Genomic DNA, 24,053 nt, shown 5'->3' on the forward strand with positions numbered 1-24,053 from the left:
GTTGGTGATAGTTCGGGATTCGGCGAATGATTCGAGTTCGGTCGGTGATAGTTCGGCATTCGGCGAATGATTCGAGTTCGGTCGGTGATAGTTCGGCATTCGGAAAATCAAGTGGTCACACTATTCGGGTTACGGCGAATGTTTTGTGTTGAACTAATTTATATAATACGTACAAAATGTTCTTGTAATTTTGTTTTAGGATTCATTCAACATTTTGCAAATCCAAAATTTAACATTTTAGGATTCAACCACGAATCTATACTAAAACCGGATAGCGGACCTTTCACAAAAAACGTGCCCGAACGAAAAGTCTGGAAGCGGACGGTGTCCTACTCGCACAGTTGGTAAATAGGGTAACCATATTTGCATAAAAAATGATTTATAGCTCAAGATAATCTCTGCAACCTCAGCATCCTCAATAGCTCTGCCAACTGCTGGACAAGAGTAGTTACATGTTCAAAGTATGCATTCATACTATAAAAGTCTTAATAAAGCTACACGTCTTCAAAATCCTTTATCTTCAAACACTGCGCTTAATTCATCCCAGGCTTGCTTAGCTCTGTTTGCATTTCGAATATATTGCACACATATGTGCGTCACAGCTAAACTAAAATACGAGCAAGAGCACGTAAATCTCTAGATGGGTCAATGGGCTCTGTACCTTCAATACATGACCATAATTTATCTATGATCAAGATGTGGCGCTTGTTGAATTTCCAGATATTTGTAGTTACTAATACCCTCCAATTTCTCGAACGGTAGGTACATTGTGATGATGCCGATTAATTAACGCTCCAAAAGCCAATGTCCAATCTTCACGACGTACTCACACGTGGCAGATCGCTGACGCAAAACAAACTTTGCGAGATACGCCGCGTTGCACACCCTCGTAGTCGTGACCAGTTGATGTATACCTTACCATTTCCAGCGTGGTCAAGCCCCACAAGTTTTAGCCTTGGAAAAACAGTGATAGAGAAATCTGCTGCTGACTTGCTTTTTTGCCCTTTATATTTCTTAAATTTACATTTTTTTGGAGTCTGTTATGTAAAACCCAAAATCATGGTTACTCTATCGTGCGAGTGGGACACCGTTGTACAGATTTGTGGCTCTCGCTCGGCATGTTTTCTCCAGTTGATTATGTCATAGGAAAATAACTTTTATCACAATGTTATAGAGTCTATTTTTCTTTCGGTGATATCCTTAAGTACTAAATCCGGTTTTAGTATAGATTCGTGGATTCAACATTTTAGGAGTCCAACCAGTATTAATTCATCATCAACCCATATTATGGATTTCTGCATGCATGATGCATACTTCTTTAAATTCTTTGAAATATGCTTATCAGTACCTACTTGGCCAGGGTGATACAGGGTCTCATTCTGAAAGTAGACCCATGCTCAGCTACTAGCTCGGCAATGTGTTGAGACGATGAGATCAAAAGGATTTAAAAAGAAAAGCAAATATCACTTAAAAATTATTTATTGATAAATCTTATCTAGGTGGGTATAAAAATTGCACATAAATGTATGAGTGTTAATTAAAAAAAAATGTCACTGTTTAGGATCTTAGCTGAAAAGATTAGGAACAATGGTATTAAAAACTATTGCATACTTTTAGTGATTTGGACTTGCTTTTCAAACTAAATTGAGTGTTACACCACTTAAAATATAAGGTAAATGTTTATATAATTAATAGTAGAGAAGGTACACGTATAATATGCTTTTACTAAAATATTAAAGAATACAGTTATAGTCAGAATTATTGAAATTTTACACATTATACATTAGACAAATTACACGTCAAAATGTATAAGAGAAATTGTATAACGATTAAAGCTGTGTGTATATTTTTATTAGTACTAGACTACCGGCTTAAGTAGTAGATATGAAGTTTGTAATGTTTTATTTTATACATATTGTTTCTTAATATAATTAAGTACTACAGAATAAATGCAATAATAGATTCTGACATTTTTTTAAAATAATTTTTATTATAGTGTTTTTATCTACACTTCAAGGAAATTTCTAAATAATTTTAAATACAATTCGGCAGGCTTCAACTGCAAAGTGTCGCTACTAGATGGCATTAAGTCGCTTAGTACTGAGTGAACGTACATATCACAAATTTCGTCACTGCCAGTAAGCAAAACCGTGGCCTAGTAGTCAAAGGCGTCGGGCGCGATACCCAGAAGACGCAGGTTCGAATCCTGCCGGTTCCGCAATTTTTGATATGTATTTAAAATTATTTAGATTCTGACATTACATACAAATCTACAAATAAACAACCTACATCTTGAGAACTGGTAATAACTACTATTTTGGTTCTTTGTCATGGAGTCTTCTACCGCTATACAGTGATTCTTATTAAGCTTGTAATTTGTAGTCGATTTTGCTCAAGCCGTTTCTGTAAGAAAAATAGAGTTAAAGGACAATGCAATTGAAAAGTTTTCGAGTTACAGTTTCATCACTTTAGAGTTGCGTCGTGTGTTCTAGCCCTAAGAATTATGTGGTTTTACTCCAACAAGATTTTTTTTTATTCTCGTGGCGGCAATTCTGAAATCCATACTAATCCATACTAATATTATAAATGCGAAAGTGTATCTGTCTGTCTGCTAGCTTTTCACGGCTCATCCGTTTAACCGATTTTGATGAAATTTGGTACAGAGGTAGCTTGCATCCCGGAAATTGACATAGACAACTTGTTATCCCGGAAAATCAAATAGTTCACACGGGATTTAAAAAACCTAAATCCACGCGGACGAAGTCGCGTAAGTTACAGTTAAAACGAGATAGATTTATGTCAACAATATGACGCTGTCTCATTTTAGCAGTGTCTTAAATCTGAGCAAAGTCAAAGTACGCTCTACAAATCTGTCTTAGACATGCAATTCAAAAGTTTTCGAGTTGCAGTTTCATCACTTTTGAGTTGCGGCGTGTGTTCTAGCCCTAAGTATTCTGTGGTTTTACTCCAACAAGAAATATTTTTTAATTTTTTAATTTTCGTGGCGGCAATTCTGAAACTTGTTTGTTATAGCGGCAGTAGAAATACATATTCTGGGAAAATTCCAAGTCTCTACCTATTGTGGTTCACGAGATACAGCCTGCTGACAGACAGACAGACGGACGGACAGACACCGGAGTCTTAGGGTGAGAACTATAGAGCGCACTATGACTTTGCTCAGACTTAAGATGCGCTTAAAACGAGAAAGCGTTATATAGCTGACATAAATCTGTCTCTTTTTAACAGTGACTTAAGTCGAAGCACGCTCTATAGATTTCGGCCTTAGTAATAGGGTCCCGTGCTGTGAAAGCTGTGATAGCCTAGTGGTTAGGACGTCCGCCTTCTAATCGGAGGTCGGGGGTACGATCCGGGCACGCACCTCTAACTTTTCGGAGTTATGTGCGTTTTAATTAATTAAATATCACTTGCTTTAACGGTGAAGGAAAACATCGTGAGGAAACCTGCATGCCTGAGAGTTCTCCATAATGTTCTCAAAGGTGTGTGAAGTCTACCAATCCGCACATGGCCAGCGTGGTAGACTTTGGCCAAAACCCTTTTCACTCTAAGAGGAGACCCGTGCTCTGATGAGATAACGTATAGAGGTACGGTGTTAATTCTGAGGTTTTTGACATGTCTCTTGCAGGGTAACCTTAAGTTGTTGGTAACGGGAAAAATGGAAAGACAGGCCCAGATGACGTATAGACTATAGAGATAGGGTCCCGTTGGCACCCTTCGGGTACGGAACCCTATAAAGGCGCATACTCACGTTAGGTGTGCGACGTGTGAGGGCGTGGCGTGTATGAGCGGCGCGAGACGCTCCGTGAAGCGCTGAAAGTTCCGCTCGAGCTCGCGCTGGTACTCGCGCTGTTCGCTGCTTATTAGGTTCTTGTTCTTCCGTAACGCGTCGTGACACCTGCGCAAACGCACACACACACATTTATCATCATCATCAATCAATAGACGTCCACTGCTGGACATAGGTCTCTTGTAGGGACTTCCACACGCCACGGTCTTGCGCCGCGCTGGATCCAGCGGCTCCCTGCGGCTCGTCTGATGTTGTCCGCCCACCTAGTGTGAGGTCTTCCAACGCTGCGTCTTCCGGTGCGAGGTCGCCATTCCAGCACCTTGGGACCCCAACGTCTATCGGTTGTACGAACTATGTGCCCTGCCCATTGCCACTTCAGCGTCGCAACCCGTTGAGCTATGTCTATTTATATTAAACTTATAATCTCTATATATAAAAATGAATCGCTGAATGTGTTGCTGATCGCAAATCTCGAGAACAGCTGAACCGATTTCGCTAATTCTTTTTTTTATAATATTCCTTGAAGTACGGGGATGGTTCTTACGGAGAGAAAATTTTAAAAATTGCCTAAGAAGAATCGACTTAGGCGGTACGAAGTTCGCCGGGGCAGCTAGTATTAGATAGAAGGAAAAGCTGACTGACTGATCTATCAACGCACAGCTCAAACTACTGGACGGATCGGACTGAAATTTGGCATGCAGATAGCCATTATTACGTAGGCATCCGCTAAGAAAGGATTTTTAAAAAGTCAACCCCTACGGGGGTAAATTAGGGGGTTGAAATTTGTGTAGTCCACGCGGACGAAGTCGGGAGCATAAGCTAGTTATAATACTAGATGATTCCCACTTGTTTTAAATCAAAATAGCGAGCAAACAAGCAGGCGGGCCGGCGGGGCAGACGTGTTCTGACCTCCAGCCCGCTGGACCGATGACCTGAAGAAGATGGTGGGGAGCAGGTGGATGAGGAAGGCTGAGGACCGTGTTTGGTGGCGCGCTCTTGGAAAGGCCTATGTCCAGCAGTGGACGCACACAGGCTGATGGATTGGAAGCAGGCGGGTCACGTGATGGTAAGTGATTACCGCCGCCCATGAACATTTGCAGCACCAGAGGAACTGATAATAATGCGTTGCCGGCTCTTTAAGGATTCGTTGGCCCGCCCCTTGAATAACCCCATGTTGAAATCTATTGGGAATACACCTCATCTGCGTTGATACCTATAGGTTTTAAAAATACGGGGGGTGCCAATTGATTTTCTGGAATAAAACTAGCCTGCCGTCGGCAGCGGTGGGAAGGAACCTCGTGAGGTTTTTAGTCAGTAGGACTCCGACATAAACACTGTGGGGGGGGGGGCACAGTGGTTATGTCGGATGGCCGGTGGTATCCATGATGGATTTTCCTCACGAGAAAAATAATCTCCATTCCAAAGGAGAATGCCAGATCTTGACCCATCAGTTTACACACAATATAAATTTATGATAATTATCCTAGTAATAAATAACCACTTAAAATTAAAAATTGGCACCGATTCTAAGCACAACCTAATTTTAGAGTATTCGCACCCTCTTCTTACTATTGTAATATGAAAAGGACAGAAGCAGTTTGACATTTCTAAATTTAATTTTTAGATGGTAAAACCCGTGATTTTAGCACGCACTCGCGAACCTACTGTTTAAATTTGTATTGTGCACTAAAATTTAGAGTCTTTAAATGTGAAAGTCATGTTCTGTTCCTTTTTTAGCATTAGTAAAAAGAAAAGGATGCAGATACTCTAGATTTAGTTTAGAGAGAGACTAGAGAATCGGGGCCATTGTGATTTTAAACTAGCGGATGTTTTTATTAAATTCACAATTGTAGGTAAATTGCGGTTTTTCATTTAATCTTAGATTTAATGAAAAACCGCAAGTTCTAGAGGTGTTAAATCCTATGTTTAGTTATCAGTGATAAAACAGGAACAAAATGCTGCATAAAGCATACGTGTAAACGACTTTTATATAATAAAATGGGTTACGGTTCAATAGAAATTCTGTCATTGTCCTTTCTACAGTAGCCGGCAATAAATATTGTACATCGACCTTTAGAATGAGATTTCGGCTTTGTAGAACGTTGACTCTGTCACTCATAGCCATGTGACGTTTTGTCGGTCTCAACGACAGAGACAACGCTCTACAAAACCGCTATCTCTTTCTAAAGGTCGATGTACAATATTTCCTGCCGGGTACTGAATTTACTTTTTAGAGAAATCTTTGAATGCGAGCCGGAGCTTGTTGGTAAGTCTAGTGGGCGGCTGGGTTCCCTCCACCACCGGCGCCAGAAATACCTGCGATATAAATAAAAATTAGGCAATCAGTGGGAACTGCCGACAGAAATAATAAATTCATCATCATAGATAGATAGATAGATAGAGCTTTTTTTTTTTTTTAAAGAATATAACCCATATTAAATGACTAATATTCCCCTTTCCTCTCCAATTAAGCGTCAAGCTTGTGCTAGGAGTAGGTACGACAATAGTGCAACGGGCGGGATTTGAACCGTCGACCTTTCGGTTTTCAGTCCACTCCTATACCGGTTGAGCTATTGAGGCTATAGAAATACTTTATTGCACACAAAAAATATTACATAACTATTACAGAAACTAAAACTAAAAAATAATTGTATGCAAAGGCGGCCTTATTGCTCACAGCAATCTCTACCAGGCAACCTTTGGTGAAAGGAGAAACTAGGTGTGTTGGATAGTACTTACATGCAATACAGAAAAATGATCATCATCATCATTATCAACCAATAGACGTCCACTGCTGGACATGGGTCTCTTGTAGGGACTTCCACACGCCACGGTCTTGCGCCGCCTGAATCCAGCGGCTCCCTGCGGCTCGTCTGATGTCGTCCGTCCACCTAGTGGGGGGCTTCCAACACTGCGTCTTCCGGTGCGAGGTCGCCATTCCAGCTCAAATCACTACCCCCTATTATGCAAGAGGCGGAACAGCTCGGACCGTGATCGTGGACCAGTGGGTGTTTGAGGAAGGATCCGGACCGCGGGGCACGCGGGGATCTGCGTGTTGTGTACGTCTGCCCCAAAAAGTATTAGTATTATTGTTTGACTATTTAATTAACCAATGTTTCTATAGTGTTAAGGATTTTTTGGATGACTGTGGGATTTGACATAAATTATTATTACTTTGAATTATGACGTTTTGATAATGTAACTATAAGTTTTTAAAATTTTACTGTCGTGGTCATTTCTATTTGTTCTTTTCTTAAATTTATTTTTATTGTAAGTACCACATATTTTGCACGCCATACATAAATGGCAAAATGTGAAAGGACCATCTATATAATATGTACGATCATTTACTACTCACATTTAGCAAAATTAAATGATTTCATTTCATTTCATTTCATTTCAAAAAGGGGAGAAAGACCAATTAGGGACAAGGACAGGAAAGAAAGAATTTGTAGGGAGTCAAGAAGGCCCCCGGGAAAGAGCCACCGAGCAAGTACCGAACGGGCGCCCCCCCGCGTTTCGGCCCATATAACCGCGAGGTTGGTGGGGCCATGGGAGGTGGTGGGTTGTCCCTACCCCCTATTATAAATGTGAAAGCGTGTTTGTTTGTTGGTTTGTCCTTAAATGACGTCGCAACGGACCAACGGATCGACGTGATTTTTTGCATGGGTATAGTTAAAGACCCGGAGTACTTTTTACTAGGGTACTTTTTATCCCGGAAAATCAAAGAGTTCCCACGGGATTTTTATAAACCTAAATCCACGCGTACTAAGTCGCGGGCATCAGCTAGTGAATAATAGTTTCAAAATATCTTTGTTTACGAGTCAAACCTGTGCTAATTCCAAGGGTCCTTGGTTGACCGTAGTACCGATGCATCCCTGCAGAACCATCTGTAACATTTTAGGGTCTGGGGGCTCTTGACTGGTCGCTGCAGCTAGCTCGTGGATCTGAAAAATATATGACTAAGTAGATAATGGACCTCTTGAAACAATGAACACTTTTGCCAAACAAAGTGTAATAATTTTGTCTTTTTTTAGGGTTCCGTGCCTCAAAAGGAAAAACGGAACCCTTATAGGATCACTTTGTTGTCTGTCTGTCAAGAAACCTACAGGGTACTTCCCGTTGACCTAGAATCATGAAATTTGACAGGTAAACCGTGAATTTGTGGTTACGTCACACAAAAAAAATTATAAATATAATATAATATATTAATTGTGGTCATGAACTAATAATTAGTATTTCCAATTATGAAAGTAAGATAACTATATCAAGTGGGGTATCACGCTCTTATATCCACGCTCTTTGATGATAGGTTTGATAGGTATGAGTGACAGAGACAACGCTCTACAAAGCCAAAATGTTATTCTAAAGGCTGATGTACATTATTTTCTGCCGCGTACTGTACTTGTTCATATTTTAATGTAGGACTAGTCTCTTATGCTACCTATCATATGAAAAGTCTTCACCTGTGCAATGTGCATTCTAAAACAGATTTTTATTTGTTTTTATGTATCATTAATTTAAGTTTTTAAATTATCCTGCAAAATGTCGAAAAAATACGACGGTAGTACGGAACCCTCATTGCGCGAGCCTGACTCGCACTTGGCCGGTTTTTTGTCTTTTAAAAGAATATTAGCCATAACCCTTGACTAACATTCCTCTTTCCCCTCCAATTAAGCGTGAAGCTTGTGCCAGGAGAAAGTACGACAATAGTTCAACGGTTGGGGTTTGAACCGGCGACCTTTCGGATTTCAGTCCGGAACTTTAACCGTTGAGCTATTGAGGCTCTCAATATTTTTTTGTTCAATGAAATTTCTTCAATAAATAGGTATACAACTTCTACTAATCCGGTCATGGCCAGCGTGGTAGACTATGGCCAAACCCTTTTCTTTCTGAGAGGAGACCCGTGCTCTGTAGTGAGCCGGCGATGGGTTGATCATGACGATTATACAACTTAAAAAATGTATTATTGTTATGTTGGAAATTGCTGCCGTGCGTACGTACACAAAAGAGGTTTTTTTTAATAATAATGAAACAATTTCCGAGCATGTGGGAGAACAAAAAAATATAATACAAACCTTTTTCTGTATATCTTCAATGGCTACCTCGACGGGTGTCAGTAATATTTGAGTACGCTGCACTACCTTTAAAAAAAAAACCTTGACAAAATTAAACAAAAATTTCAATGACTCACTTAACAATAAAATTCCGTAGGTATTGGTACTGATTCTGAGCACAAACTAATTTTAGAGTATTCGTCTTCTTACTAATGTAATATGAAAAGGACAAACGCAGTTTGACAGTTATACATTTTATTTTTAGATGGTAAAACCCGTGATTTTAGCGCACAGTCGCGAGCCCACTGTTTAAATTTGTAGCGTGCACTAAAATTTAGTCTTTAAATGTAAAGTTCATGTTCTGTCCCTTTTTAGCATTGTTAAAAAGAAAAGGATGCAGATACTCTAAATTTAGTTTAGAGAAAGACAACGGAATCGGTGCCATTGACGTTACATTTGAGATTTTTAAGCTTCAAAAAATTCTGCCCTTTGATTGGTTGATTCGCTGTTTACATTTTTTCACAGCCAATCAAATGGCAGAATTTGTTGACGATTACGATGAATACGTTTTTCTTACACAATTGGGTTTCATGTAAACTTTACAGGAAAAATTAAACAGTCTAACACAGTTTTTTGTCATTTCGCGATCCTAAATCTTTAGTTCTATTTTAAAATTATAATAACATAAATAAATAAATAAATAAATAAATAAATAAATAACCTTTTATTTGGGACCATAGCGCACAGTACAAAACAGAACAACACCAGACAAACGTACATAAACAAAACAAAAAAAAACACAACAAAAAACAGAGCATGAAGACAAAAAGATCACAAATACTTAACTAATACGGTACGGCTTTCCATGCATTTCAACCGAGAAAACCATCGCACTTACTTAGCTCCTATAGATAGTGTACGACTGTACGTGTATAGAGGCGGCGATTTTCCCAGCCGAATTGCATGGAATTACAGTAAAATTAATCTAAAATAAAATAAAATAAATGTCTGACATAAACCCGAATGCGTGTCTGTGGCGCATAACACATAATTAATTGGGCGGTTGAAAGCCAGGTCTCCTGTGCCATGTGTTTGCTGACACGTAACATGACATTTTCACCAATAATCACCAATTAAGGTCACACAGGACATTATAATTCATTTGGTATTTGAGCTCGCCAGTTTTTGTTTTGCATTATGTGTATCTGTAGGGCGATTGTCTAAAACCTGCATCAATCATTATTACAATCTCAATTGTTCTGATTGGCTGAATTTGTGCGATTCTTGTTGCAACAATGCATTGTAGCCAATAGGGAGCGAGCGTTAACCAATCAGAGATGATTGCAATCTTGACATTGTAGCTGTCATTCTCCCGCAATCGCGCAGCGGTTTAATGGATCGGAATAAGGAGAAGACTTTGAATTTCATACAATTAAAAATAGAATAGAATGTTTTTTTATTCATGTAAACTTTTTAAAAGTGCTTATGAATAGTCAGGTAGTTTTAATTTACCACTTGTTCGGAATGCCGTTCCTACCGAGAAGAACCAGCCAGAAACTCGGCGGTTGCTCTTTTTAATTTTTCAATTTACAATGTTATTTTACCGTACTATACAAGCCATTGCAGCCTCGTGCATTGCTGGAGCGAGTCAAATCCAAGCTTTTTTATCGTTTACATAGTCTGCGACTGTATAATATGCTTTTTTTAGAAGCATACTTTTAACACATTTTTTAAACTTGTGTAAAGGCAAGTCTAAAATTGCTTGTGGAATTTTATTATAAAATATTACACTCATTCCCACAAATGACTTTCGCACCTTCCAGAGGCGGAGCGCAGGAGTAGCTAGCTTATTTTTGTTTCTAGTTTGCCTATCATGGAGATCACTGATTTTTTTGTAACTGTGAATGTTTTGTCGTACAAAAATTATATTATTGTAAATATATTGGGAAGCTACTGTAAGAATACCTATTTCCTTAAATATCTCTCGTAGGGAATCGCGCGGTTTTAAATTATAAATTGCACGTATTGCCCTTTTTTGTAATACGAATATTTTCCCAATATCTGCCGCTTTACCCCACAGCAAGACTCCGTAAGACATAATACTGTGGAAATAGGCAAAATACACAATTTTTGCAGTTTCCACGTCAGTTACCTGTCGAATCTTTCTAACAGCATAAGCAGCAGAGCTGAGTTTACCAGCAAGTGTTGATATATGGGCGTTCCATTGAAGCTTTGCATCTAACGTGATTCCCAGGAACACGGTGGTCTCCTCCACTTTTAACATATCATTATTTATCATTAAGTTAATGTCCTTGGTCGCCTTTGTATTGGGCAGAGAAAATATAACAGTTATATATATACAGTTTCCACGTCAGTTACCTGTCGGGACGGGAAAACCTACCTGTATCCTAGTCTTGACGTAAGGGAAGTGGTGCGCGGTGGTCAGCAGCGTCTTCCGCTTGCACTGCTCGCCCAACTCCCCGTGAGCCCTGCCCCCCGCCGTGAACGGCGTCGCGTACATGAAACGCTCTGTAAGGAAATCAACATATTTTTCACGTCTCATGCTCGTAAGGGTCTTCTGTATGTTGGGAGTAAATAGACTAAGGGCCGGTATCACAACCGGAAAAATTTGTCATTTTGACAGATTTCCAACACAAAAACCACAGATATATACAGATGTGCAACTAGCGTGACGCCCTCAGTCCCTCTCGCTCAAGCAGAGGCTCGCTCCAGTCTCTACGCGTACATCCATTCGCCTTACAAGTTATAACATGGCCGCGTCGCCTATGTGTGCTATCACAGATAAAATACCAGATATGCAACTGTCAAGATGTATTTGTACGTGAGATCTTGACAAACAACGTGAAGTGAGGTTATGTTGACTCAAGTATTTTAAGCACAGATATGTCCAGATTTGCAACTAGCGTGGCCCCCTCAGTCCCTCTCGCTCAAGCAGATTTTCTTACTTGTGAAATGTTATTCCTTCTATATTACGTTCGCTTCGGCTATTGTAGCCTAGTATACTGCAACTTACCATTGCACAATAATTTCAAAAACAAAAAAAAAAACAATTATTGCCATAAAATCTCAAAATAAGGACTGTTAGAAGTAGTCCTATTGTGACACTTACTATTAAAGCGAGATAGCTAAATGCATTTAAGCTCTTGTTAGAACGTGACAAAATGATTATGCTTTGTCCTTATCACCGTGGCCACTTTTTTTTGTTTGTCAAAATGTATTTGTACGTGAGTATTTGACAAACAACGTGAAGTGTAGAAGGAATGTCATTTCACAAGTAAGAAAATCTGCTTGAGCGAGAGGGACTGAGGGGGCCACGCTAGTTGCAAATCTGGACATATCTGTGCTTAAAATACTTGAGTCAACATAACCTCACTTCACGTTGTTTGTCAAGATCTCACGTACAAATACATCTTGACAGTTGCATATCTGGTATTTTATCTGTGATAGCACACAGGCGACGCGGCCATGTTATAACTTGTAAGGCGAATGGATGTACGCGTAGAGACTGGAGTCCAGATCGGCTTTCGAGACGTACAGCTTCCGTACAAACTAATTTCTGAGCAAGTGGGAGAAAAAATACAGATCGATCTTTAGAAGGAGAAAGCAGATTTGTAGAGCACTGTCTCGGTCGTTGAGACTGACAAAGCGTCATATGAATGACAGAGACAACGCTTTACAAAGATGAAATGTCATTCTAAAGGCCGATGTTCGTCACTTTCGGCCGCGTACTGTACTTACTGATGTTATAGTTGCGTTCGTAGTGCGTGAGTCTGGTGCGTAGCTCGTGCGGCTCGAAGTACGGCTCGACGTATGTGATCTGTATATACGCCTTATCTGGGTCCAATGAGCTCACGTCCACTAAATTAGAGTCCTTGATGATTACTACGTTCTCCGTGCCGAAACGCTGCCCGTAGAAGTTCTACAATAAAATAGAAAAGTTTTTAGTCAAATAAACGTTTACAAAATGTTAAAATCTGTTGTTGTCACTTTTCTTTCATATTGTAAAAGAGAGACAGCTACAGATTTAAACATTGTCTAATATAAAACACTGCTAATAAAACCCAATTGCAATATTGGGGTTGGTCATCAGTTCTTCAATCTTTCGGTTCTTCATCTACCTCCAGCTACTATTTTGAGATCAATGGGTCGATTTCGTAAAACCTGCATAAATTCATTACAATTTTAATTGTTGTGGTTGGATCTTGTTGCAACAATGCATTGTAACCAATCAGAGGTGACTGCGATCGTGACATTATAGCTGTCACTGTACTATACACACCACTATACATTGCCACTATATCTTTAGGAATTTCTTAAAGACTAAACGCTTGGTCAAACTCACCTCAAGTCTGCTGAAGATCTCGGGTAGCTTGGTGAGCGCGTGCTCCTTATAGACGAACTCCTCGCCGTCCAAGTCGCCGAACCTGGCACCGTAGAACGACACGCGGAAATATGTGCCGAATATACGCTTGCCGTGCAATTGCTCGATACGGGTGAACGCCTCGTTCAGTTTGCTGGAATTTTATCACTTATTCAAAACTAGATGGCATTAGTAGAAACCTGAATGGCGCATGTCTTCTATAGCTTTTTTAAGATTTTTGATTGACGTGGTTTTTTGAATGGATATAGTGGACCTGGAGAGTGACATAGGCTACTTTTCCCGCGGGATTTTAAAAATCTTGATCCACGCGAACGGGCATCAGCTAGTAACTGAATAAAAACTCAGTAACAAGCTGGAGTGAAGAGGAAACAAACACCATACCCGTGTATATTGGCCAGCTTCTTGTAGTCGCGGTTGTCCTCCGCGATGGGTATGAGCACCTTGTACACCTCGTTCACGGTCTCGTACATGCCGGCCGTCATCAGCTCGCCGGCCGCGTGCTCGAGCAGGGCCTGTACCAATACGGTATTTTACCCTTTTTTGAAAAGTGTCTTAACTTGATCCTAAAGTCATAATAAACTATCAAAAAATTTACAAAAAATTTATTCGATCGATAAGTGCAATAAAAATGCATTTAAATTTTACATGTCAAATTTCGTTACGAATACGCTACCCGCCATCTTTTTACGTTCATGAGCTGTCGTGACGTCACACGGATTGGCAAACAACGGTGTTTCCTTAGTGAAATACATTACAATTTCAATCCATGTGACGTCACAGACGGAATTAACATGGCGGCTACGGTATCATGCGTTTTGGATATTTGTAGAAAAGATTTAAAAAGTGGAATCTTTAAAATGAAAATTAACATTTTTCGATTGCTTATTGTTAATACTATCTTGTTTATACATTTTAAGATTTTCCCTCGCTTGGCGTGTTGAAGTCTGCCAATCCGCATTTGGCCAGTGTGATAGACTATTAATACGCCAAAACCCTTCTCATATTGAGAGGAGACCCGTGCTCTGTAGTGAACCGGTAATGGGTTGATCATGATGATGTTACCTGCAACTCATTCGCGGTGAGGTGGTGATGCAGCGGGTCGGCACAGCTCTCGTCGAGAGCGTTGTGAGTCACCTTTTGCAGCAACGCGGCGCCGCGCCCGCCCGACCGCAGTTGTTCCGCCACCAACGCGGCGCCGTGTACTAGACACATGCCGGCTTCTAGGTGGTTCGATCGCTGGAATTAAGATGTTCCGCTAATATTTTCTATCTATAAAGTACTACAGTACCCGTAGTACAAGATTTTACGTCTCACCAAACCAAACCAAATTCGAGAGTCGAAATACTTCCGCGTTACATCAAACTGGATCTTAAATGCCTTGTTTTAAAGCTCAAGTTTGTCTACAAAGTCTACAGCCAGCGCTCCAAGCGGAAACATTGCGAAATTAAAATCAGTGGCATTGAATATTTGACTTCAATTCAAGGCCGTTTAGGTCCATTTTACTGTAACGCGGAAGTATTTCGACTCTCGAATTTGGTTTCGTTTGGTGAGACGTAAAATCTTGTACTACGGGTACAGGTATAAACGCATAACGTAACGTGATACGTGCCGCGAGAGCTCAGTGATTCGTCAACCTGTGACAACCTGCTACCCTCCCACACCGCAGGAGCCTACTCAGTTATGCAATATAGTTATAATGAAGCTAAGATCTATAGCGCACTTTGACTTTGCTCAGACTTAAGTTTCAGTTCAATCGAGCTTAAGCCTCAGCAAAGTGAACTCAATAGACCTCAGCCTAAGACTTCGCATCCGATAAGTACTTTGTTCTTGTCGTTGTTAGCTCTGTTTATATACACAATACTAAACTTTGGGCAAAAAAATCGCTGAGAATATCAGGCAGGCACTCTCTCCATAGCTTCGATAGTTCGCAGTGTGCTTTAGAAATCGTAGGAGTACCAACTCAAGCATATAAGATTTAAAGTGATCTAAGAGCCTCAATAGCTCAACCGGTATAGGAGTGGACTGAAAACCGAAAGGTCGACGGTTCAAACCCCGCCCGTTGCACTATTGTCGTACCTACTCCTAGCACAAGCCTGACGCTTAATTTGAGAGGAAAGGGGAATATTAGTCATTTTAATATGGCTAATATTCTTTTTATGAAAATTAAAAAAAAAAAGTAGTAGTAGTATGTAGGCTATATTGTCTAGTCTCCTAGAATGTCTAGTATGCTAAAGTGCTAAACGTCCAGCAAAAAGTCTACACGCTTTGATTGAAAGTCGTAAATCCAGGTGGTGTTGGTAACCACCATGCGGTACAAGAGGGCTAGCAGAAGCTCTTCAAGTTAAGGGTCATCTTGAGCTAGAGTACTGACCTCCATATGTTTCTGGGCCATGTTGCTGAGCCAAGTCAGCCGTAAGTCCGGGCTGTGCTGGTAGCCGCGCGCTATGCGATGCATGAGGTCTAGCAACATTTCTGGGTCCTCCTGGAACTCCTTCATCTTGACCGTGTCGCTCAGGATCATGTGGAGGTTGAATACCAGGTCTTTTACCTGTGGGAAGATAATCTACATTTTAATATGTTGAAATTGACGGATTAACAAAGAAGCTACGGTACGGTAGGGATAAGGAGGAGGCAGGAAATGTTACACAGCTCATATTTATAATTTAGTAGAATACTAGGAGTTTCTTGACTTGCTATTTAATTTTAATTCAATTTCTCCAAGAAATCTCGCTGACCAGATTAGGGACTGGTTTACATGGAATTTATTAACAGAAGAATAAAGAAATCTCTCCAGAAAGCCTTACAAAAAAATTATTTTTTACAAAAATCACCTGTTCAGGAAAGTTGGTGTCCTGCAAGTCCTGATCGTGCTCGGCGTACATCAGCACAGTCTTCAGCGCGCGCCGCAGAGACTCCTCGCTGAACGTGGTGGAAGTGCCCACGAGGGATGACAGGGACATTGTCACTTGCATCTTTACTCGGCTGAAATTCTGCAAAGACAATTTCAGCGTAAGTCGATAATTTATTAATCATCGACCTGGCATTTGAAATTTTTGCTTATTCCCGCGACTTCGAAGTCGCGGGAATAAGCAAAAATTTCAATTGCCAAACGCGGGAATAAGCAAAAATTTAAAATGAAAAATATAGGTAATTATGCTAGTTATTGCTAAAGAAGTTGATGTAAGAGTGAAAGTTTAGTGCTCTACATATTAAGTTAACAAATATTATTAAGCAATATCTCTAGATAGTGCAAATTATTAATTATTGTTAGCTTCGATCTCTTGAGAATCGTAAATTTGATCATTATCGTAATTGTTTTGTGTGACAGATCGCTGTGGGCGTCAACGAATTCCTTTAATTTATGCGGCCAACAATAATCATTGATGTTATTCACTTACCAATTTAATAGAATCGCTGATAATAATATCACCACTGTTGATCATCACAGCGTTGCCGCATTTTTATTATAAAATTTAACTAATATTAATGCAATTGCAGATGTTCGTCACCTATTCATTTAGTACTTTTAAAGATGACTAATTTAGGTTATAAAAATAGCTGTCAACTAAGTACATAAATCTTTAGTGCTCTAAATAAGCTAGTGTATTATAAAATATGCTTGATTTGATTAAAATATTTTTTGTGAAATAAATGTGAGGTGAAATTCTTTAGATAAGGCTATTTTTTCTCCCGCTTCTACTCACGTTCCCGAGATGATAATGGTGCCGCATAAGAGCATAGAGCGCGGCGGCCGCGTGCGCTCGTGTGCTAGCACACAGCGCCGCACAGTGCCGCAACAGTACGCGGCACGTGCCCGGACCGGCTTCTTCTGAACACCACGACCATCCCAGCTGGAAAACAAATACCACAGTTCACAACCGTTAGGGAACTTCTAACAAAACGTAGAGGCTTCGGCGTCACTGGCAGGCGTCAAATGTTAGTGCATTTGACCCTAGTAGCCCTAAAGAAGCCCTATTTTTCTTTGATTTAGCCTAATATTTCGCATATTGTCGATTCAGGATCATACCGAGAGTTCCCACATTCTAGTTCACTCTGACAATATCTCGTACATTTGACGTCTCACGTAAAATGCCCAAACTTTCAGATGTTGTTTGCGAAATGGATATACAGGAGGATGCTAAAATTACCTGGAATAGCTGAAAAAGAGCATGTTTACATGTTTACATCTTATCGAGAAAGTATGTACTTACTTTTGTTTGAACATTAACCCAATTCTCATTCCCAAGATTACTGTTGGACGGAAGAATTGCAGGCAATAGAGCTCCAGGTTGTCAAACGACACGGACCTATTTTATTACCAAGATAATTTCCATTAAAGTAGAAAACAACATGGAAAAAGTTCCAAACAAATGGAAAAAATTTAACTTTCCTGTTAATACTAAAAAAATAATTGAAGGTCCTTATTGGTAGGTAAAAATTGAAGGAACATATCAGAAGGTTGCGTGTTCAAATCACGTCGGGGTCACCAGTTTATGAGACGGTGGTGGCTACGTGCTCTAAATTAGAGACGCTTACCAATCAATAGCACTGTGTTCCCTTGTCAGTCTATCGGGGTAAATATTTATATTTATTTATTTATTTAATAATAAGGAACACTTACAATATACTACATATTATTCTACATATACCACATGACATACTAACTATAACATATACTGATATGTATATCGATGACAAGTGAACACAACATTTGAGATTTTTGCTCCAAGTTAACTTAATATGAAATAGCACAAAAGTTCACCAACTCATTACTGCTTTAATAATTTCTTTGAATAAACTTTGGTCGAGGAACAACTAACTGCTCGACCGCGCTAAGTTTCACAAAAAAGCCAACATGGCAAAACGCTAGGCGTCAGCAGTCCCCCACACAGAACAATATCGAAACCATCGAAAATAGTTCGAGAAGAACCACAGTCTGGAAATACAAACTGTAAGGATATTTCAGACGTACCTTCAATATCAAAGCTCGGACCGTGGCGAACATGTGCTGCAGTACAGCGGCGCTCTGGTTCCGTTGCAGCGCGCGCAGCAGAACCGCCAGAGCGCCGCTGCACGCCTGTTGACCCCCTTCTAGACCACTGCATGACTGTGGAAGAGCTCTTCATTTACCAAATAACAATTAATATTAACATTTACACATTAACAAATTTATTTATTCACCAGCTGATGCCCGCGACTTCGTCTGCGTGGAATTAGGTTTTTCAAAAATCCCGTGGGAACTCTTTGATTTTCCGGGATAAAAAGTAGCCTATGTCCTTCCCCGGGATGCAAGCTATATGTGTACCAAATTTCGTCGAAATCGGTTGAACGGATGGGCCGTCAAAGGCTAGCAGACAGACAGACAGACAGACACACTTTCGCATTTATAATATTAGTATGGATTTATTAAAATTAAAATTTTTACCCTAAAAACTAAATTCTTTTATTTAAAGAAGAAAGTACATAAATGGTAATCCATAATTATATTATAAATGCCAAAGTGTGTCTGTCTGTCTGTCTGCTAGCTTTTCACGGCCCAACCGTTCAAACGATTTTGATGAAATTTAACACAGAGTTAGCTTATATCCCGGGGAAGGACATATGCTACTTTTCATCCCGGAGAAATAAAGAGTTCCCACGGGATTTCAAAAAACCTAAATCCATGCCGACGAAGTCGCGGGCATCATCTAGTTTAAAATAAAATAAAAAGGCACAGGTTTGTATGAATGCTAGTAAGTATGAATGTTTTGAATAAATGTTTTTGTATAAAAGGTTAACCAACACCTAATAAGGAGGTACCCACCTAAAAATATATAAATCATGTACGGTCAAAGATCTTTGTCAGCCCTAGCACAGACTAGGGTCTATTTGGGCTGCAAATTGCAAACACCAGTCTCGGTTTTTATCTAGTGCTTTGGTCTAAAAGTGTGGTGTAAAATGTTCACTGTTCATTAAATCGAAATAAAATTAAAATAAATAAATAAAATAAATTAAATGATCGCTAAATTAGAACTTGCAAAGATAGATTTTATTGAAAAACTGACAAGAGCTAGCGCGCACCACGGTGCGATGAGTTGCGGTGCGTTTTAAAATCCGGTGCGGAATTAATTCCGCAGTGCGCGAATCAGCCTAGTACTGTCTGCTAAGATCCTGTCAAGTACAGATCAAATCAAATTATTTATTGCTTATTTGGGTTTACAATGGTTCTTAGTCATAAATTGTGGTACAGCCAAATACCTTATATACTAAGGCATGCAATACTATATTAGAATTATTTTATGTAATTATTATTATTTTAAATTTGCTTATTTTACAAAAAAGAAAATATATGTAAATGTATGTATATAATGTATGTATATAAAAGAAAATGTATGTATATAATGTCACAATAATAAATTAAATAATACATAAATCAATCAGAACACTTAAAACCTCCTCAGAACAATGTCAATATGGGCTAGCTATCAAATAATTAATTATATTGTCAAGTGTATACATATTATGTCAAAATTATACTTTTAATTTAACAGTGGTTTATCGTACCTGTACGATAGTCTCAATGGCGTGCAGTAACGTAAGAGCGACTTCGGCGGCGAGTGCGGCGGACAGGGCGGGCTGCGGGCGCGCGGGGGAGGCCGGTCTTGACCTAGACGCTCCACGCACCCACTCTTTCCGCCAACGCTCGCGACCCGCACCACCGCGACCGCTTGACCCCCCTAGGAATCATCCAATAATCATAATCATCATAATCATAATTAACTACACGAAGAAACGATACAGTGACCTCCGGGTCCTTTACAACAATGCGTTCAGAATGTTGATGGGGTTGCCCCGATTCTGCAGCGCCTCAGGCATGTTTGCGGACGCGCGCATCGACTGCTTCTATACTACTGTACGCAAGCGGTGCGCGTCGTTGGTGCGCAGAGTGCGGGACAGCCCCAACACCATTCTGCAGATGATTGGAGCCCGACTCGACTGTCCTTATCTTCGGCATTGCTGTGAAAGACATGTTCCAGTACCAATGCCGGAGAGAAGGTACTAGATATTTATTTTTATTTTTATTTATTAATTATTTTATGTATTGGTATTTTACTTTTATTAATTTTAAAGTTGTTATTATGGGTATGTTAACCTGAAATAAATCAATTTTATTTATTTATTTATAATCATTTATTTATTTTGCTCAGATATGGTAAGTACATATTGTATATTATTTACATGGGGTCTTAAAAATTAGGTAATCAGTCGCATATCCAGCCAAGTATGGCGTGCAAAATTAATTGAACCCAGCATCTCATTTCACCTTCTTAAAATATTGTTATGTCATCATGTAAAGTTATTAATAACTAGCTTATGCTCGCGACTTCGTCCGCGTGGACTACACAAATTTCAAACCCACATTTAGCCCCCCTTAGGGGTTGAATTTTCAAAAATCCTTTCTTAGCGGATGCCTACGTCATAATAGCTATCTGCAAGCCAAATTTCAGCCCGATCCGTCCAGTAGATTGAGCTGTGCGTTGATAGATAAGTCAGTCAGTCAGTCAGTCAGTCAGTCAGTCAGTCACCTTCTCCTTTTATATATTTAGAAGATTAAAATATCTATTTCTATGCATTTTTATTTAGTAAAAAATTAACTAAATAAAGTCTAAAAGATAAAAGGTTCATTCCATAACTGTGCGACGGTAAATGGTTATGGATACGTATTGATGTACAGTACCCGTAGTATAAGATTTTACGTCTCACCAAACGTTGCTAGAATTCGAGAGTCGAAATACTTCCGCGTTATAGTAAACTGGATCTTAAACGCCTTGTTTTAAAGCTCAAGTTTGTCTACACATCTACAGCCAGCGCTCCAAGCGGAAACATTGCCAAATTAAAATCAGTGGCATTGAATTTTTGTCTTCAATTCAAGGCTCTTTAGGTTCATTTTACTTTGATGTTATTGTGTTTCGAGTCTCGAATTCTAGCAACGTTTGGTGAGACGTAAAATCTTGTACTACGGGTACAGTACACATTTTTCGTATATAAAGCCAATCTACCAAATATGTGGTCTAGAACTTTTATTTACCTTTTCAAGAATCACTCAAACTTACTAGGTAAATCCTGCAAATAACTATTTTTCTTTTAGCCGCTGTCGGAGTTATTAATCGTACTTGGGCTGAAAATTTTCACTGGGCGAGACATTTTTTCTCATCTGTGACAGCTCTGTCAAGAGCGTAACGATAAAAAAGACACTGTATTCCTCATTGCTGAGGATCGTAAACCTTTCGATGTAGACAAAGACAATGTACAATACAATAGAAAGGATATATACAACTGACCTTTCCGTCGCATAATAAAGTCTGATCTAGCGGAGCCTTGTCCAAGAATGACGTCTTCCAATTTAGCTTTAATATCTGTCGTTTTGCGGACGTTCTGTTGCGCACACTTCAGTATCTCTTTACGACCCTGGGAACATATTGAATGGGAAGCTGGAAGAAATCTCTGTTTAGAGATAAGCATTTCCGATGTAACTTAATTTATTATTACTTTGTAACTACAATTTTTGGTACATGAATAATAAAAATAAATAAATAAACATACCAAAACATTAAACTGTACATTACGACGAATTACATACCTATTTTGGTCGTGGTACTAGTAGAAAGCTGAAGCTGTTATAGCCTAGTGGTTAGGACTTCCGCCTTCTAATCGGAGGTCGGGGGTTCGCTACCGGGCACGCACCTCTAACTTTTCGGAGTTATGTGCGTTTTAATTTATTAAAATATCACTTGCTTCAACGGTAAAGGAAAACATCGTGAGGAAACCTTTATGCCTGAGAGGTCTCCACAATGTTCTCAAAGGTGTGAAGTCTACCAATCCGCACATGGCCAGCGTTGTAGACTATGGCCAAAACCCTTCTCACCCTGGGAGGAGACCCGTGCTCTGTAGTGAGCCGGTGATGGGTTAATCATGATCATGATGACTAGTAGAAAAGTGAGGCGAGCGAAAGAGAAAGTCGAGGAGAGTAGGAAGGAGCGCGACGACGCAGAAAGTGGGGAAGAAGGAGAATGAAGCCCCGATAGAAGGCGGGACTACGATGGGGACTATTGGTAGAGATGAGGATGAGCCTTACCTTATACTCCTGGCACTTGAAGCAGAGGTCAATAAGTGCCAGCAAGCAGTGTAATCTGGCTGGCGGTAGTTCGGCCACGGCGGCCGCCAACGCGCCGCGGTCGCCCCACTTGAGCAACCAAACCAAACACATCAGCAGATTCCGACTGGTTTCGCTGTTGAATGGAGGGCGGCCGTTCTGTTAACAAATATTCAACTAATGATTTTAAGGTGACGCAGTACGATCAACCGAACCTGTTTGCTTTTCACTTGACATTGTATGAGAAAGGTGAGAGGCACGATGATTTTCACCGAAATCAAGGTTTTAGGAAAAGTATTTTTGAGAAAAAACTACTAGCTTTATGTTTACAAAATATAGTTATTTCAACTAATGAATAAATAAACTATGTCTAATGTTAAATTCCTGTACAATTTTCATACCCCTAATCTTATTTATTAACGCCCAAAGTTGTCATAAATTTTGTCTTAAAATAGGAATCTTTTGAGGCTCGTAACATTAAAACATATTATTTTTTTAATGTTTCATATATCAATAAACCTAGATAATGACGAGATTAATCGATATAATACTTAGTTTTGAGCATACAATATCAAATAATGTAGTAATTACCCTCCTACGTTTGTATGAAGAAAGCACCGAACTGAGCCCACTTAAGCTTATTTCGTGGTCTAACGACATATTTTAATGTAGATAACGGGTGCATACCACGATTAATTTGATGGTTTTATTTGTCGACATTTCAACCCAATAGGCTAGTTGACACTTTTTTTAAGTAGGTCTTAAATGGTTAATATTTGTCCTATTAGATCAAAAAAATTAACACTATATTTTTTTGCGCCCTAAAAACCGTAAAACTTTAATTTAAAAGTATATTTTTCTTAGACAGGTGAAAACACTGTCGGCCATGTTTGGCCGATAGATTATCTGTGCTCTGACGTCATGCATTTGTAAACAACAGCATAACCTCCCAAAGTTTAATAAACATGACTTCTATACTAGTTTACATGAAAAATATAGTAATTATCGTTATTGTATCATCAGAGAATGTAAAAAAGTAGATAATTTAAAGTCCTGACAAACTTTTACGGACTTTAAATTTTATATATATATGGATACTACGTTAGTCCACGCGTGACATAGGGATGACATTTCTTTGTTTACATATTTAATGACGTCACATCATGGCTGACAGCGTTTTCTGCGTTTAAAATAAAAATAAAAATTGTATTTTTTTAAATTAGATTTATATATCCATCCTGCGTTTTTAATAATTGTTATTGATATATTTCGTTGTCTTAAGCAAAATACTATAATAAATAATCATTTATTGGACGAAATTAGATATGAGTCAAGTAGCCTATTGCACGGGTCGTGGTCACGACGGGACTGCGGTGCTGCGTGAGATGAAGTTCGAGCTGTCAAGGGCAGCAGCGAACTACCCTTTTTCTTGTTCTTTTCGCTGGAACTTCACGAGCTGTCCGGCAAAATACTCTGACAACGTCACCATTAACTTTCGATGTCGTATTATGCTGTCTTGGTTTACATAATTCTACCACTGGATTCCACATACTTGCTAGTTTAAAACATCCAACAAAGAGGGTAGTTCGCCTCTGCCCTTGACAGCTCGAACTTCATCTCGTAGCACCGCAGTCCCGTCGTGACCACGACCCGTGT

At 39.5% G+C, this 24,053-nt stretch overlaps 1 protein-coding gene across 4 annotated transcripts in view; it reads right to left on the reverse strand.

The window, feature by feature from the left end:
- The window catches only part of Zir (dedicator of cytokinesis), a 375,809-nt gene that overhangs the window by 330,673 nt on the left and 21,083 nt on the right, over positions 1-24,053 (reverse strand). For 2 of the 4 annotated variants that reach the window (XR_011237051.1, XR_011237052.1), the window contains exons 24-40: positions 22,380-22,556; positions 21,586-21,712; positions 19,808-19,980; positions 18,237-18,371; positions 16,969-17,115; positions 16,096-16,254; positions 15,636-15,812; positions 14,327-14,500; positions 13,646-13,776; positions 13,226-13,397; positions 12,622-12,802; positions 11,260-11,391; positions 8,884-8,945; positions 7,636-7,752; positions 6,033-6,121; positions 3,767-3,913; positions 2,311-2,403 (exon numbers count right to left, since the gene is read on the reverse strand). Coding sequence is in view for 2 of the 4 variants with exons in the window: in XM_069500474.1 (XP_069356575.1) it covers positions 2,364-2,403; positions 3,767-3,913; positions 6,033-6,121; positions 7,636-7,752; positions 8,884-8,945; positions 11,260-11,391; positions 12,622-12,802; positions 13,226-13,397; positions 13,646-13,776; positions 14,327-14,500; positions 15,636-15,812; positions 16,096-16,254; positions 16,969-17,115; positions 18,237-18,371; positions 19,808-19,980; positions 21,586-21,712; positions 22,380-22,556 (2,340 nt within the window). In the remaining 2 variants the exon portion in view is untranslated. Of the gene's footprint in view, positions 1-1,463; positions 2,404-3,766; positions 3,914-6,032; positions 6,122-7,635; positions 7,753-8,883; positions 8,946-11,259; positions 11,392-12,621; positions 12,803-13,225; positions 13,398-13,645; positions 13,777-14,326; positions 14,501-15,635; positions 15,813-16,095; positions 16,255-16,968; positions 17,116-18,236; positions 18,372-19,807; positions 19,981-21,585; positions 21,713-22,379; positions 22,557-24,053 lie in introns of those variants that run through there. The other 2 variants (XM_069500474.1, XM_069500466.1) reach the window with 1 other exon arrangement.

Source organism: Maniola hyperantus, chromosome 1 (assembly GCF_902806685.2).
Source record: "Maniola hyperantus chromosome 1, iAphHyp1.2, whole genome shotgun sequence".
Taxonomy (NCBI): domain Eukaryota; kingdom Metazoa; phylum Arthropoda; class Insecta; order Lepidoptera; family Nymphalidae; genus Maniola; species Maniola hyperantus.